The sequence below is a fragment of the Dermacentor albipictus genome, chromosome 7 (genome assembly GCF_038994185.2).
Source record: "Dermacentor albipictus isolate Rhodes 1998 colony chromosome 7, USDA_Dalb.pri_finalv2, whole genome shotgun sequence".
Taxonomy (NCBI): Eukaryota; Metazoa; Arthropoda; class Arachnida; order Ixodida; family Ixodidae; genus Dermacentor; species Dermacentor albipictus.
This window is the reverse complement of record NC_091827.1, coordinates 19,864,800-19,878,588: the sequence shown is the minus strand read 5'-3', so window position 1 is coordinate 19,878,588 and position 13,789 is coordinate 19,864,800. Positions and strand designations below refer to the sequence as shown.

The following is a 13,789-nucleotide window of genomic DNA, read 5'->3' as shown; positions in this document are numbered from 1 at the left end:
TACACCACCTGCTGCACCACTCTGGCCGCACACGTTTACGCCTCCGCAAAACCGGCAATCCGCCAAAACAGCCCCCGTTTGCCGGAATAGCGGACGGGCTAAAAGTCTCTAATAGCTGTCCTTAGCGCCGGCCCCGTTCTGGAACACACGCGAAGGTACTCCAGACCCACTCGGGAGAAAACTGCGATTCCAATTTCGCTGTTTGTCAGGAGTTGCGCGGCGTTACTTCCCATGAAGTCATTCCACATCAACAAACTTCGCACATGTATTTGAAGGTCCATTGGTAATAATGGAAATATCGGGTGCTTATCGCCACTTTCGGTGTCAAGGCAGCTGCATTGCACATTGGTGTACGCATCACGTAAACATTACGGCTTATTAATTTGGGGCACTACGATGTCAACAAATATTCATAGAGTGCAAAAGAACGGCACGCGTAATCGAAGGCGTTCTACGCAGAACGCACCCCGGCCCACTGTTTCATAAGCACACCCTAACGTTTGAAGCTATGTTCTACAAGATAGAAACATTTACGGCGAAATGAGATTAGCCGTAAAGCTTATTTTCGGAAGCAACGTACTGATAGCTTTACTTTACGCACACTACCTATTCAGTGAGAGAATCCCGACAAATTACGACAGGCACAAACTTACGATTCCTCAGCCACTATACACATTACCAGCAGGGTAGAATGCCGCTCAGTAGCGCTTTTTTTTAATTTGGTGGTTAGGGCGGGCATTGGCCCTGTCAGCTTTTTCTCACCCCTAACCATACAACGACCGCTTAAGAGTAATTTGCATGTCTGAATGAATGAACGGACAAAGGGTGACGGGAAAAAAATTCGCCTTCTAGCGCGTGTCCTGGAGCGCACGAGGTCATGTGGTTTAGCACTGAGTGAGAGGATGATCAGTTACGTGATTTCTCACATCCGGTTACGCCTGTTAGCGGAAATACATGAAAGTGCGACAAAGTCTTCGCATATTTGCTGGTTTCGTCCCGAGTTTCAGAGTCTAAGACAAATGCCGGAAAAGATGGAAACAGAAACGCATTGCAGAAGCTGTCGGAATTGTTCACGTTTGAATTTACGTCGATAGCACCCACTAGCTCACATGAGCCGGTTAATGACTGCATAATTGTCTCACGAAGTCGTGTGTGTGTGTGCAGTCCCTTACTTATGCCGATATGCTCGTTATGTTTAGTAGCTAAACAGAACAATTGCCATTCACGTAAACATCCTATTAGAGATCTAGTAGCGCATACCGCCCCAAATTTCGCGCAACTAACCCTACATGTACGGTTTCGCGCCAAATCCGTCGCGTTGGATCGGCTGCAACGGTGGATAACTGCTGGCAACTACAGCATTCCCGTCCCTGCAGGTTATCAAGTGCTCCCTTCTTTGCAGCGCACGCACGGACACACTACGGCGTGCTTCAGGGCTGGCGAACCCCGCAACACGCGAGTGCGAAAGAGGCAACATGGCGGACTATGTAGGCAGGCAGCGAGCGCCGAGTCGGTGCCAGTCGGACACGAGAGCAACCCGGCCGATTCGGCTGTACATATCTTCGGCTTTTATTATTTACAAGGCAGGCATGGGGAGGAGCAGCACACACGCGCTATTGCGGTCCCGCGGTGCAATGAGGGAGCACGAGGTCGACACAGGCGGGCCGTCGACGCGGGCCCAAGAAGCAGCAGCGCGCTCGGGGGTGGGTGCGGCGCAGTTCATCCCTCGCACAGGCCCGGGGCGCGCGAGCAGACGACAACGGCTGCCAACCGCCGTCCGGGCAGGGCGGCGGCCATTACCAACGGTCGGTGGAAACAAAACAGCAACAACGGGACTGCGTGGTCCCGCGAGGAGTAGGCCTAGGTGTCGGCCGCCGCCGCCGCTGCTGCGGCCGCGGCGCCCTTGCCGGTCAGCTTGTACTCGTCGCCCAAGATGGTGGCGATCTCGCCCTGCATGAAGGCCCAGGGCACCGACGAGCCGACCAGCGGACACTTCTCGCCGCTGGGGCAGTACACCTCGCTGCCGGAGGCCGCCCCCTGGCTCTTGATGCTGTCCCGGGAGCACGGAAAGCAGAACTTGTGCTGGCCCACCGACGGGCACTGCACGAAATGCGTGTCCTCCAGCCGCTCCTGGCACAGCGTGCACTTGAGCGTCGCGGCGGCGGCGGCGGCCGCCGCCGCCGCGGACTCGGACGAGGACGCCGCCGCCGCCGAAGACGAGGAGGACGATGACGTGGGCGCTGAGATGGCGCCGCAGTCGGCGTCTCCCGCCGCCGTGGCGGCGTGTCGCGACGACTTCTTGTGCGCCGTAGACGGGGGCGCGGCGGCGGGCGGCGACTGTCGCGGCGGGCGCACCGACGTCGAGCTACTCGTCGCAGAGTCCGCGGGCGCCACGCCGTTTCGCGGCGACGTCGGGGGCACCGCCTCGGCGACGGTCAGCAGCGCGGCCATGGGGCCGCCCGGCGCGCCGTTCTGCTGGGCGCCGCTGTCCGGCGACTGGGCCGCGCGGCTGCTCAGCGGGGACAGCGAGCTCGCCGTCGAGCTCGGGGTGCTGCACACGCTCGGGTAACCTGCGAACGCACACACACACAACGTTTTCACTAATCGCACTAATCGATCGGCACTCATTGCACACCAAGGGTAAGCACTTCCGCTCTGTATAAGGCTCATAGCTGGACGACGAGGGTGATCGTAGAGGCCTACGAGATAGCAAAATTAGAGCAAAAGTGCGTAAGCAAGCCTTCAGTGTCACTATCGGAAAAAGGAGATACGATTCCTTGGTTTGTCTTTGTGACGATGGTAGTACATGTTCTTTCTTTTTTTTTTTCCCTTGCCTTGCACACGTGTCCGGTTCAACGAAATGTACCACTCAATGTTCTTTTTTGCTGTTACGTTTGTTTCCGCTCGCACGGTATGTATTTATCGGTGCGTGCGAAAATAAAATCTATAGTTGAAAGTGAAGCGCTGTGTCTGTGTATCTGTTTCTTTCTTCATCCTCGTCCAGTCGCGCTTATACACTCTACCATGGGTATACATACAGGCATACACTCAAGCGCGGGACGAGAATGCACGGACCCGCCGGGGTTGCTCAGTGGCTGTGGTGCTGGACTGCTGAGGTCGCGGAATCGAATCCCGGCCCCGGCAGCCGCATTTCGATGGAGGCGAAGTGCGAAAACACCCGTGGTGTACTTAGATTTAGGTGCACGTTAAAGAACCCCGGGTGGTCGAAATTTGAGAACTCCACTACGGCGTGCCTCATATATCAGGAAGTGGTTTTGGCACGTAAAACCCCACAGTTTAAAGAATGCACGGCCTCGGAAGCACCGGTCTTCGCGTCGTTTTAAAATACCTCGCCGCATAGAATTAAGTCATCACATGATTAATTTCGACCGCCTGGTTTAGTTTCACCTTCATTACAATAAAAACCCCTATTAAATGGGGGCCCTACATGCGGGGTAGATATAGGCAAGTGGATATCCAACATAAGGGGTGGGTATATACGAGCGATAGAGGTATGCAGGAAGACGTAAGACGAACTTAAGTGACATGCACGTTATACACGTATATTTAGTAATAATGGCGTTCTGTAGTCGAGCATCCAAGAAAACACGGTGCACGAGAGTTTCGAAATGCGGTCGCCAAAACGAACCCACGACCTCGTGCTCTCAATTAACAGCTCTTGGTTCAACTTTGTTCCACTTTAGAATAGACGCAGTGCTTCCCCCCCCCCTCTTTAAGGCACAACTAACGAAGATGAAATGTGGAAACAATCACTGTAATTTTGAAGTGGAAGAACCACCAGTCCCCCCCCCACCCCCCAAAAAAAGAAAGAAAAAGACCGGAGTTTGGGCAACCGGCGAAACGCGTTGTTTGAATCAGTGTGCGGTACTGATTTATTTTGACGTTTCCAAGTTGGTGCTTTCGCTCCATTTTTTTTTTCTTTCTCGCGGCTAATGAAACCACGCGAAGTTTAGAAGCGCGGTTCGTTATGGGCACGCAAGGCAAGGCCGCCTGCCAGGTGACGCTAACCCCAAGCACACCTGTCTGCCGACGCGAAACGTCCAACATACATGGCCTGTAGAGGCTGGCACACACACACACACAAGCGCTACGGGGGATATTCCATTACTCCCAATTAATTTTAACCACCAGGGGAGCGTCTCTGCGTTTCACCTCCATCGTAATGCAGCCGCCGCAGACGAACAAAGAGGTTCGAGGGGGGAGAATGTTCCGTGTTAGCATCATTTGCTAACTAGAAAATGTAGACACTAGAAAACTTTACGTTAGTAATCCCGCTGTACCACCGTTAGACCTCTGAATATGTCATGCTGCGATCGACTTAGCACCTCAGGGCCCGATGCAACGTTTGGGTGTCGGTACGAACCAAGACCCCCCCCCCCCTCCCCCTCCACCCCCTCCCCTCCTCTTCCCCCCAAAAAAAATTCGAGGCCGCTTTGGATTGTCCTTGCGGTGGACGATCGAGAACCGGCCGAGTTACCTGAAACAAGCCGATGTCGGCCAGAGCCAAGGCTCTCCATTGTCTGCGGTGAACTGACAAACACGGCGTATCGGCGGTTTTTTCTTATTTTCCCACCACACGGCGGCGCACCAAACGCACAAGCAAAAGGCTATATAGTTGCCGCTCCGCCCCAATTCTAAAGCTCGCCTTCCGTACTCAAGAGCGGCCAACCCAAGCTCACTACAAGCAGACGCATAAGCAGGTGCTTCTGTTCCAAGAGAGAACGGCGAATAAAGAAAAAATCGAGAAATTATACTTTTGCGATCAATAGACTACAGTGTGAGTCACACCGGGACGGTGTAGGAGAACAATGCGGCGCGTAATACAGCGAACGGGTTACTAAGGGGCATGTCTGTGGCGATAAAAGATGACGTACACAAGTACACGTTCTGGTTCGCGATTGGAACAGCGTGACTAAAAACGAGGTTATAAAGAAAGGATCACTGCTGATGTACTTTAGCCTTATATTTCAGGGGTATTAGTAATGTACGCGCTCGAACAAATATAGAACTAAACTTCTATAAGCATCTGTCTCCCGAAAACAAGAAAAAAAAAAAAAGGTACGTCTTCGCTTGTGTCATGTTGCTCTCACAAGGAGCGCGCAGCTTTCAAAGTGCTGACGGTGACAATCTAGCATGCAGAACCATTTTATGAGCGGCGGTGACAGATGGGCGGGGTAACTGCGCCTATGTCGCCTCCGCCTGTGTGAAGCGATTGTCGACACGGATTGTCTTCTGCTTGGCGGGCGTTAAGGCTAACAAAACCCCATGAGAGCGATTTTGTGCGCGACAGCGATGGCTTCGAGCGACGGATCGGGCCGTCGCTTGAACAGATCGCTCGGTCTTGTCACAAGCTCGATCGCTCGGTTCTGGAAATCCAGAATTTGTCGCTCGTCGCCCGGAAGTGCTACGAGCGACTAGCCAACAGCGCGAAGCCGGAACCGGATGTACATCACTCAAGTAGTACCGATTGTCGCACGGAACGAGCAAACGACTGAATTTTTATACGTGCGAGGATAACAACCTGCTGCGAGACCTTCAGAAATATTTTATGCTGCTTTTTACAGCAAAAAGACACCAAAACTTGAATTAATAAAGCACGCGTCAAGCTAATTACGACGCGTATTTTGCTGCCCTCATACCGGCAACACCGAGGAGACGTCGCCGTCGCTCGAAATCGTCGCTTCTTCCATGGGGTACAACTTGTAGGCGACGAGCGAACGCGAGAGCCATCTCCATCGCGTCGCTTGTCGCTGTCGCGCGCAAGATCGCTTGCATGGGGTTTATACTATACGGTTCGCGCCCAGGGGTGCCTCGATGCGTGTGCATCGAGGGCACCCTAATTCGCCCCCCCCCCCCCCAAAGGCGTCGCATCGACGACAACGACTGCTTGGGACCAGAGGGCATTGATCAACGTTACACGCCAAGTGCTTCCGTCGCCCAGGCGTTCCAAGAAGGCCGCCCGGGCCGCAGCAGAAAAAAAAAAGAAAAAAAGAAAAGAAACGCGGTCTCACCCGCAACCTGTCGCACGAGCGTTCCAAAGCATACCTGCGTGTTCATAGACTGCGGGTTGGCGAGAGTCTGTGAAGTGATTAATTGGGGACACACTGCTGCTCACCATCAAATCGTCGTCATATATCTACATCTGGCACGAAGAGCTTCACATTTCCGGCGGATCATTTAGCACACTAAAAAAAGAAAGAAAATGATCCTAAAATAACACGCCGTCGTTGTTCAACAACATCCGGTTACACAGAGGAAAGGCCTCGGAAGAGTAGAACGTAGAGCACGGTTTGGCGGGAGTAAAAGCGAAGCAGGTGAATGGTATCAAGGCTTTGTTTAATATACACGCATACAACTTTCTGTGGTAATGAAAAAGAATGCTGAGCAGGCGCACAACCGAGAGCGCTTCTGAATATAGTCCCACATTCTCGACGGCGTCAGGTTAAGCTGCGGAAAAGAAAATACAAACAGTTTGTTTACAACAGCAAAACCGGACGAAACACGCACAACGAAGTGTTAAATTTTACTTTCCTTTTCCTTCCGCGTATGGACAAATGCGAAACCGTCGATTCAGCATCTTTAAGTAAATTCAGCATCTGTTCCAAGAAACCGAAAGCACTGTTACGGTGGCTAGCGCTGTCAAACGCTGCCGGACTACTTGGCGCAGCAACACACGTGCAGTGGCTCCGCCCCCTTAGCTTTCCCTTCCCACAGGAAGTTGACCGTGAATGTAGTCCGCGGTCGCGAGTATTTTCGGGCTGGAAAACCCTGTTCTCATGCATGCGTGGAATATGTTTCTTCAAGTGGTCCATTTACTCAGTGTGTGAACAGAGGGGAGACAGAGAGAGAGAGAGAGAGAAAATGCTCGCTTTTGGAAGGCCCATTGTAAGGAAACATCTGTAGTCTTGAGAAGAGCCGTGACATAGCGGAGAGGAGCATGACGGCGACGTCCGGTGGCATTATTTTAACGACTTCTAACACAGCAATGAGCCTTGACTGGGATTGTCTGCCACATCGATTCCCGAGTGCAATCATGTAAACGATAGGCGTCGCGTGATGAGAACTACAAAGAGTATCGACCGACCGCTAATCCATGACCTCAAGTTGCATACAAACATTTTTTTTCTTTTTTTTTTTTGAGCGAAGGAATTTGTCAGGTCGGGCAGCGAAAGTGAGCTAAACTTGCATAACACGATACTACACTCTTAAAACGGTTGCACCCTTTGGGGTGTATATTTGTCCCACAACGATAATCGTCATCTGTCTTGCTTGCGTTTCCTTTCCTGAAAACTCGGCGCTCGCTACTTTCCTGTCGAGAATGCTGCGTCACACTGATAAGGCGCATGCCGTTCGTGACTGGAAAGTACCGTGCTCGCAGCGTTAAAGAAAGGAAACGCGGGCAGCACGGATGACGATTATTGTTGTGGGACAAGATACGCCCCAAAGGGTGTAAATTTTTCTAAGAGTGTACCGAAGTCCCGGCACACAAACCAAATAAACGCGTGGCGCTCGAACATGCGGATCGCACGCATGGCGACGATTGAAAGTCAGCGACGGCGTAAGCGACAGTGAGATGACGAGACTGGAATGACCTTGACAGCATGACGACGAGGGTATACGACCGCGAAGGCGTGATACAACTGTGTGACGGCGATGCAACCAAGGCGATACCATGACTACACTCTAAAAACTGTTTGCACCCTTTGGGGTGTATATTTGTCCAACAACAATAATCGTCATCTGCGTTGCTTGCGTTTCCTTTCTTGAAAACTCGGCGCTCGCTACTTTCCTTTCGAGAATGCTGCGTCACACTGATAACGCGCATGCCGTTCGTGACTGGGAAGTACCGGGCTCGCAGCGTTAAAGAAAGGAAACGTGGGCAAGACAGATGATTATTGTTGTGGGACAGAAAGACACCCCAAAGGGTGCAACTGTCTTTAGAGTGTACGACAGCATGATTTACGACGGCACGACCACGAAGATATGCTGACGATTGCGTAATCAAGGTGGCGTGATTACAGCGGTGGAATGATGAATAAATGCCAACGCAACAACGACAGAGTGAATACGTCGGAGCTATGAAGACGACGCGACAACGAAGGAACGGTCACAATGGAATGTCGTCGATGAAATGGCGACGACGGGGTGTTAGTATTGCAACTCACGTCCGCGCTTACAATGAGCTAGATTTCGCCAAGGAACAACCACAGATTACGTACACCACCTGCCGCCACCAGTAAGCCTTGTACCAGTGAATCATGCAAGAAAGCAGACGGTACTCGCGCAGTGGGGACTAACCAACAAACACCCGCCTACACTTTACCTTGTCGTTCTGCAACAAAGTTTAAGGGTGAGTCGACGAGAACACACATCGAAGCAATATTAAGACGGTGCAGCGAGCAAACGATGAGCGTTTTTGACCTTTCACGTCAACGGCTCGCTTCATCCCTAGCGGAACCTGCAGCACGCAATGATGAGCTTGAGTCCCAATACCTGAACGGACCGTTTACAAGTTCCACGTCTCTCAGCCTGCGTTTCTCCACCATGGCCTCCGAGATCCGGCGTGCTCGGAGGCCATGCTGTCCGCGAGAGACCCGTCACAACACACGGCAATACAGCTGCGAATCGCGTTAGATTTCGCGCGTGCTTGTCGCCGACGGATGAAGCAAAATGCCGCACATATGGCAAACAGAAACAAAAGTAAGTCTTGCGAATCAGTCGAGAAGCCTGGCAATCAAACAGCCCCGCCCTACCGCTCATACAGTTTCATGCAATAATTACTAGAGAGAACTAGGGCACTAGTGTCTACGGGAGCCGCAATGGTAGCGGTTGACCCAGCACGGGGATTATGGGAAGTACATGGATTTGCCTGAACTTCGTTCTGGCTTCAAAACGGCTTCGTGACTTTGTAAACTCGTCATTTTCAACAAAGCACGGCGTTATAAATACGCATTATTAAAATTGCCCGACGGCAGGATTCGAGCACAGGGCCTCTAGAACAGGCGCCCGATATTGCAACCATTACGTCACGGACGCATGCATCGACAAGCGACGCCCTTATGAATTTATCGAGAGTGACGCGTTTCGATTTGGCCACCTCGACTAGCTGAACCGTTGCAATCAGTAGCAAGTGTGCGTGTTCGCAGCGTCTTCTGCACTCAGAAAAACTATAGACTGCTCTGAAATGCACGACAATGAAGGCATTATCAAGCGTAATGAACAAATCCACAAGAACGTCGCAATCCACAAGCACGAAGCTCAGGCAAATCCATGTGCTTCCCATCATTTACATGGCGGCTCAACGATTGCAGCGCCAGAGTTCCCTCCGGTATACTGTAAGAAACTCTACGATGCCGCTTAACCTGCTTACCAAATAGCATACTCGCAGACGTGGTATTAAACTAACGGCGAATTCAGCAAATCGCACCGGTGCGCCCCAACGCGCCGTTTCATCCAATCATCGTCGCCCCAGTGCACAAACCTCTGCAGAACTTGCGCGGAGATCAGCCAGCGTTTTAGCAGCCGCCCCCGTCAACATAGCAGAGCTCATCTAGGGGACGCAACTGAATGTAACTACCACGCGTACGTTCTTTGGCTGGTCGTTGCAATGCCCAACAAACCGCTGCACGCTGGCACAATGCAATAATAAGTAGTACGTTGCCATAGCGCGGCCTCAGAGAGTGCGCCCACCACAGCGCCAGTCTCGAAGGCCACACATTTTCCCGTGCTCGCTCTTGCTGGACGCCACGACTCCTTCCGCTTTCCCTATACAACTCGGCGAGAGGTGCGACGTGAAGCTCTTTGAGTCAACGCAGTGCGTAAATAAACCAGCACATTTCTAGCGAAAGGCAAATTTGCACCGCGATAAGCATGTGCCAACTAGTCCAGCAACAAGTAGTGCCAAAAGATGTATGTTAAAAATACACATACGTTATAGTAACCAATGGTAGGATATCTAAACAAAAACGAAGCAGTAGTTCGGGATATTTGCGCGAGATTTTAGATATTCGAGATGTGTATTTTCATACATTTAGGTAAAAAAAATAAAGGTGCGCGCTTATTTTCACTCTGCAAAAGAAGAACCACTCAGTACATGCTGCGGCATGCAAGTATTTTTTTTTTCTTTTACGTTATTTTCTCAGCAACCTTGGCTGGGAAGCACCAACATCGCCGACTGTGAACCGCAGATTTGACAAAGTGCACGTCACCGACGGCGTTCGAGGTGGTGCAGTCCACTTATCTCTGCTAGCGTCCTCGAACATCCAGCAGCTCTTCGCTTTCGCCACAAGATACTGCGAGACGTGCTCCTCGCGATACAGTTCGCAAACGGTCCTGCGCGCAGACGGCCTAGGCGAGTGTGCCTTTTTTTTTTTTTTTCGCTAATGCCAGCCAAGAAACAAGCTACACCTTCATTGCCAAGCTATTCACGCGCACGGCGCCCAGACGCGTACACGAGGCAGGAAACGGCAGCAGCGAACGAGGAATGTCCATTCGGAATAGCAATTTCGGCGGCAAAAACTTGCGGCGACAAAAGCGAAGCGGTCGAGCTGCTGCGGCACGGGGCAACCGGCTGCCGTCCTTGCACAACACCGGAATCTTTATTCACTTATATATTCCTTTTTTTTCCCCCGCTCGAGAGATTGAGAGGAGATGCCACAAGGCAGCCGGGCCGTTCAGCCGAGCGCAACCGCTGCTGGCGTGACGGCGCGGGATGCGCGTTCGACGTCACCCCCCAGGCCTGCCCTGACTGCAGAACGCAGGGAAGGAGGGCGGCGTTCACTCAATCGACGCCCCAACGGACGAGGGAAGCAAAGAAAACGAGAGGGAGCGAAGTCGAGCCGGCGTGATGTCGAGCGCGAGCAGTGACGTAAGCGCGGCGGAAAACAAAGACGAAAAGAGACAACGCGGTCGGTAACTTGCCGTCGGCGCGCTCCTCTCCCAAACCGGCGCTCTCTCGCACCACTCGTACGGCAGGCCAAGCAAGCAATGATCGCTCGTGTTTATCTCCCGCCGCGTCGACGTTATTTTGCGTCGCCCGACCAAGCACTGTGTGGCTAGCGTGATCTTATCTATTGCTCTCGCCGGCAACGGTCGAGCTGGATAATCGCGCCGTATCGGTGCAAAAATAAACCCCCGTGCCGCAGACCCATCACGGGCCTATCGTACACACGGCAAACAAGCTCCTCCCTGCGGCGCTGGTTCCTCAAACGGTCAGCAGACGACAGCCGAGGAGAGCGCGCAAGACTCGCAGCACGTCACGTTCGCCCTGTCCTCGGGTGCCCTGGCATCGCACGCTCCTACGGTCGCTGCTTGCCCGATCGATACGGGCACCACCCTTCGTTGCGGCCAGCTGCCGTCTCCCCCTACGCGTCCGCGGCGGCTTGGGACCGGTCCCCGCCGCTCGCGCGCTACGCCGGAACGGCTACGTCACCAGCGCGCTGTCGCCCATGACGTAAGCGAGCCCGGCGATCCGCCACCTAGGACTTCGTAGGCCGAGGGTGGTGGGGGGGAAGGGGGCGGAAAAGAAATGCACGCGCCGCTCTAGGGGAGAGCGATGGCGCCAGCGCTTTTCAAACACTCACCTGGCGCATTCTTGAGCGACGTAGCCGTGTCGAAGGAGTACACTCGTCCGACCATTTCTTTCTTGTAGCGCACGTCGAAGGGCACCCCCATGACGGCGGTGGGCAGCGACTCGCCGCGCGTGAGCGGGGGACGCGGCGGCACCGCTTCGTCGAGCGCTTGCAGCGCGGCGGCGCGCTTGGACGGTTCAAGAGGCTCGTCGTCGTCCCGTTCACGCTTACACGGCACGCCTGAAGCCTGGGCAGCCCGGGGGTCGGCGCGCATTCGTTGGCTGTATTCGAGCATGGCGTTGCGTCGCTCGAAGCGGTCCATCACGGGTGCCATGGGCGCCGGAGCGCCCGGCGCTGCAGCGCGGTGTTGCTGCGGCGGCGGCACCACTTCGGGCGGCGCTCCGTTCAGTCCTTTGTAGAGGGGCCGCGCTACGGCCTCGGGAAATCCGTGTGCCCGCTTCATCTGGCGCGCAGTCTCCAGTACGACCTCGATCCGGTCAGCGCCTTCGTAGTTGACGCAGCCGCGGCACACGGGCTCGGAGAAGTCGTGCAGCATGGCCCACGGCATGCGAGGCAGGTCGCACAGGTAGCAGTGCTGGCGGTGACCCCGAGACATGAGCGCCGACATCTTGACCATGGGCTTGTCCACGTTTCTCGGGGGCACGGCAGACGACCAGTGGTCGCCCCCAAACACAGCCTCTGTTAAACAGCGGTCAAGCGGCGGCGGACGCCTCGAGCAGCAAAACAAACCGGCGCAGCAAAATGGTGCCCGCTCGCAAAGCTCGAGGGGCGCGCTCTGCGCATGCGCTGACCCGGTCGCGAGCACAACGAGGAAAGGCGGCACGCACGCTGACTGCCGCTCACGTCATCGCTTCAGCTGAGACGACGTCACCCGCGTACCAACCGGCGCATCGTCGGGCGGCGCCTGCCAAGCGCTCGCCAACGTGGACTCTCCCTTCCCGCTATCCACGTGCCTGACCTAGGCCGCGGGCTGCGCGCATTCCGGCATCTCGAGGGGACGTCGGCCGGCTCCGTGCGGCGGCGTGCAGCCCGATATAGCTAGCGTCTGCCATGTCCGAAATCGTGCGCCCTCGTGCGCGCTGCTTTTCGCTTTATCGTTATCGTTGGGAAGAGTGGACGCGAGTGTTGTCGCGCTACACTAGCGAACGACTGCTCTGTTGTGCCGAGACAACAAGCATTTGCACAGCACTGGGTAGTCGTCGCGCGCTGGTGCTTCTTCCTGTCCCCTAAGGTCGCTGCTTATGCGCTTGCTTTGTTTTGCTTTGTGCGCAATGTGCCGCTGTTCTAGCCGGGCACCTTGCCAAGCCCTGACGTACGCCGTGTGCTTCCGCGGGCGTATCCCGCTCGTAGGAGCGAAGGCGGCCGCTTTTAGTTTACGTCCTTTTCGGAACTCTTTCCCGGTCGTGGCCTTTGATCCCGACTCGTACGAGTCGGCGCAGCAGCAGCCGCTCGTGTGGGCGCGCTGCAGCGGCGGCGCAGCGCAACTGCTAGTTGATGCGCGCTTGGAGTCGATACCCGTTTGCCTCGCTCCACTCGCCTCACGCTTTTCTTGATTTCTCTTTTAAAACTCTTATCCTGTTCTTAGTCTTGCTGCAGGCGCAAGCGTTTCATACATTACAGTTCTCTCGACCTCGGAAGTTCTGGCTGTGCCTGGCCTGAGTTCACTCTGGCAAATGACCAATTGTGGAGGCGACATTGGTAACCCAGAGCCACCCGTTTTGTCTACGCAGGATGCGTACGTACGCGGCAAATCACGAGGGGTCGAGTAACTCGGGTGCCAGCTATGGTCATATGTGTGCACGAGAGCTACACGTTTAATATGTGGAAAATGAACGTTCGTTCTCTGTCCTACTGCAACACTCGCTTCCACACCTTCACATATACCTGCGCTTTCCTTAAAAGCTGCCCGCCAGAGTATTGCCACTATGTTGATGCATATCGGTGACAGCACGTATGCATGCATCGAAAAAAAAATCAACAGTGGATTACTTAATGATTTACAGGCTTCGCTATATCGATCAGGTAATGCAGCCCATGGGCTATTCAGTTGCGCCGTCCTTCATTTCGTGTCAATGTGGTGTCGTTTGCATGGCACCTGTAAGGCCGCATGATTGTTTTGTGTACTTCCTAAGTGTCGCGAGTCACTTACGTGCTTGGGTACAGAAAGGGGGTTCAGT

General features: G+C 54.0%; 1 protein-coding gene across 1 annotated transcript; it reads right to left on the bottom strand.

Annotated features, from left to right (window-relative positions):
* Positions 1-1,545: 1,545 nt before the first annotated feature.
* On the bottom strand, positions 1,546-13,175 carry Pits (Protein interacting with Ttk69 and Sin3A). Its single transcript, XM_065424729.2, has 2 exons — positions 11,604-13,175; positions 1,546-2,570 (listed from the first exon to the last, which is right to left on the bottom strand). Exons 1-2 carry the CDS (start codon positions 12,226-12,228, stop codon positions 1,861-1,863), a joined length of 1,335 nt encoding a protein of 444 aa, XP_065280801.1. The 5' UTR covers positions 12,229-13,175; the 3' UTR covers positions 1,546-1,860.
* Positions 13,176-13,789: the final 614 nt, after the last annotated feature.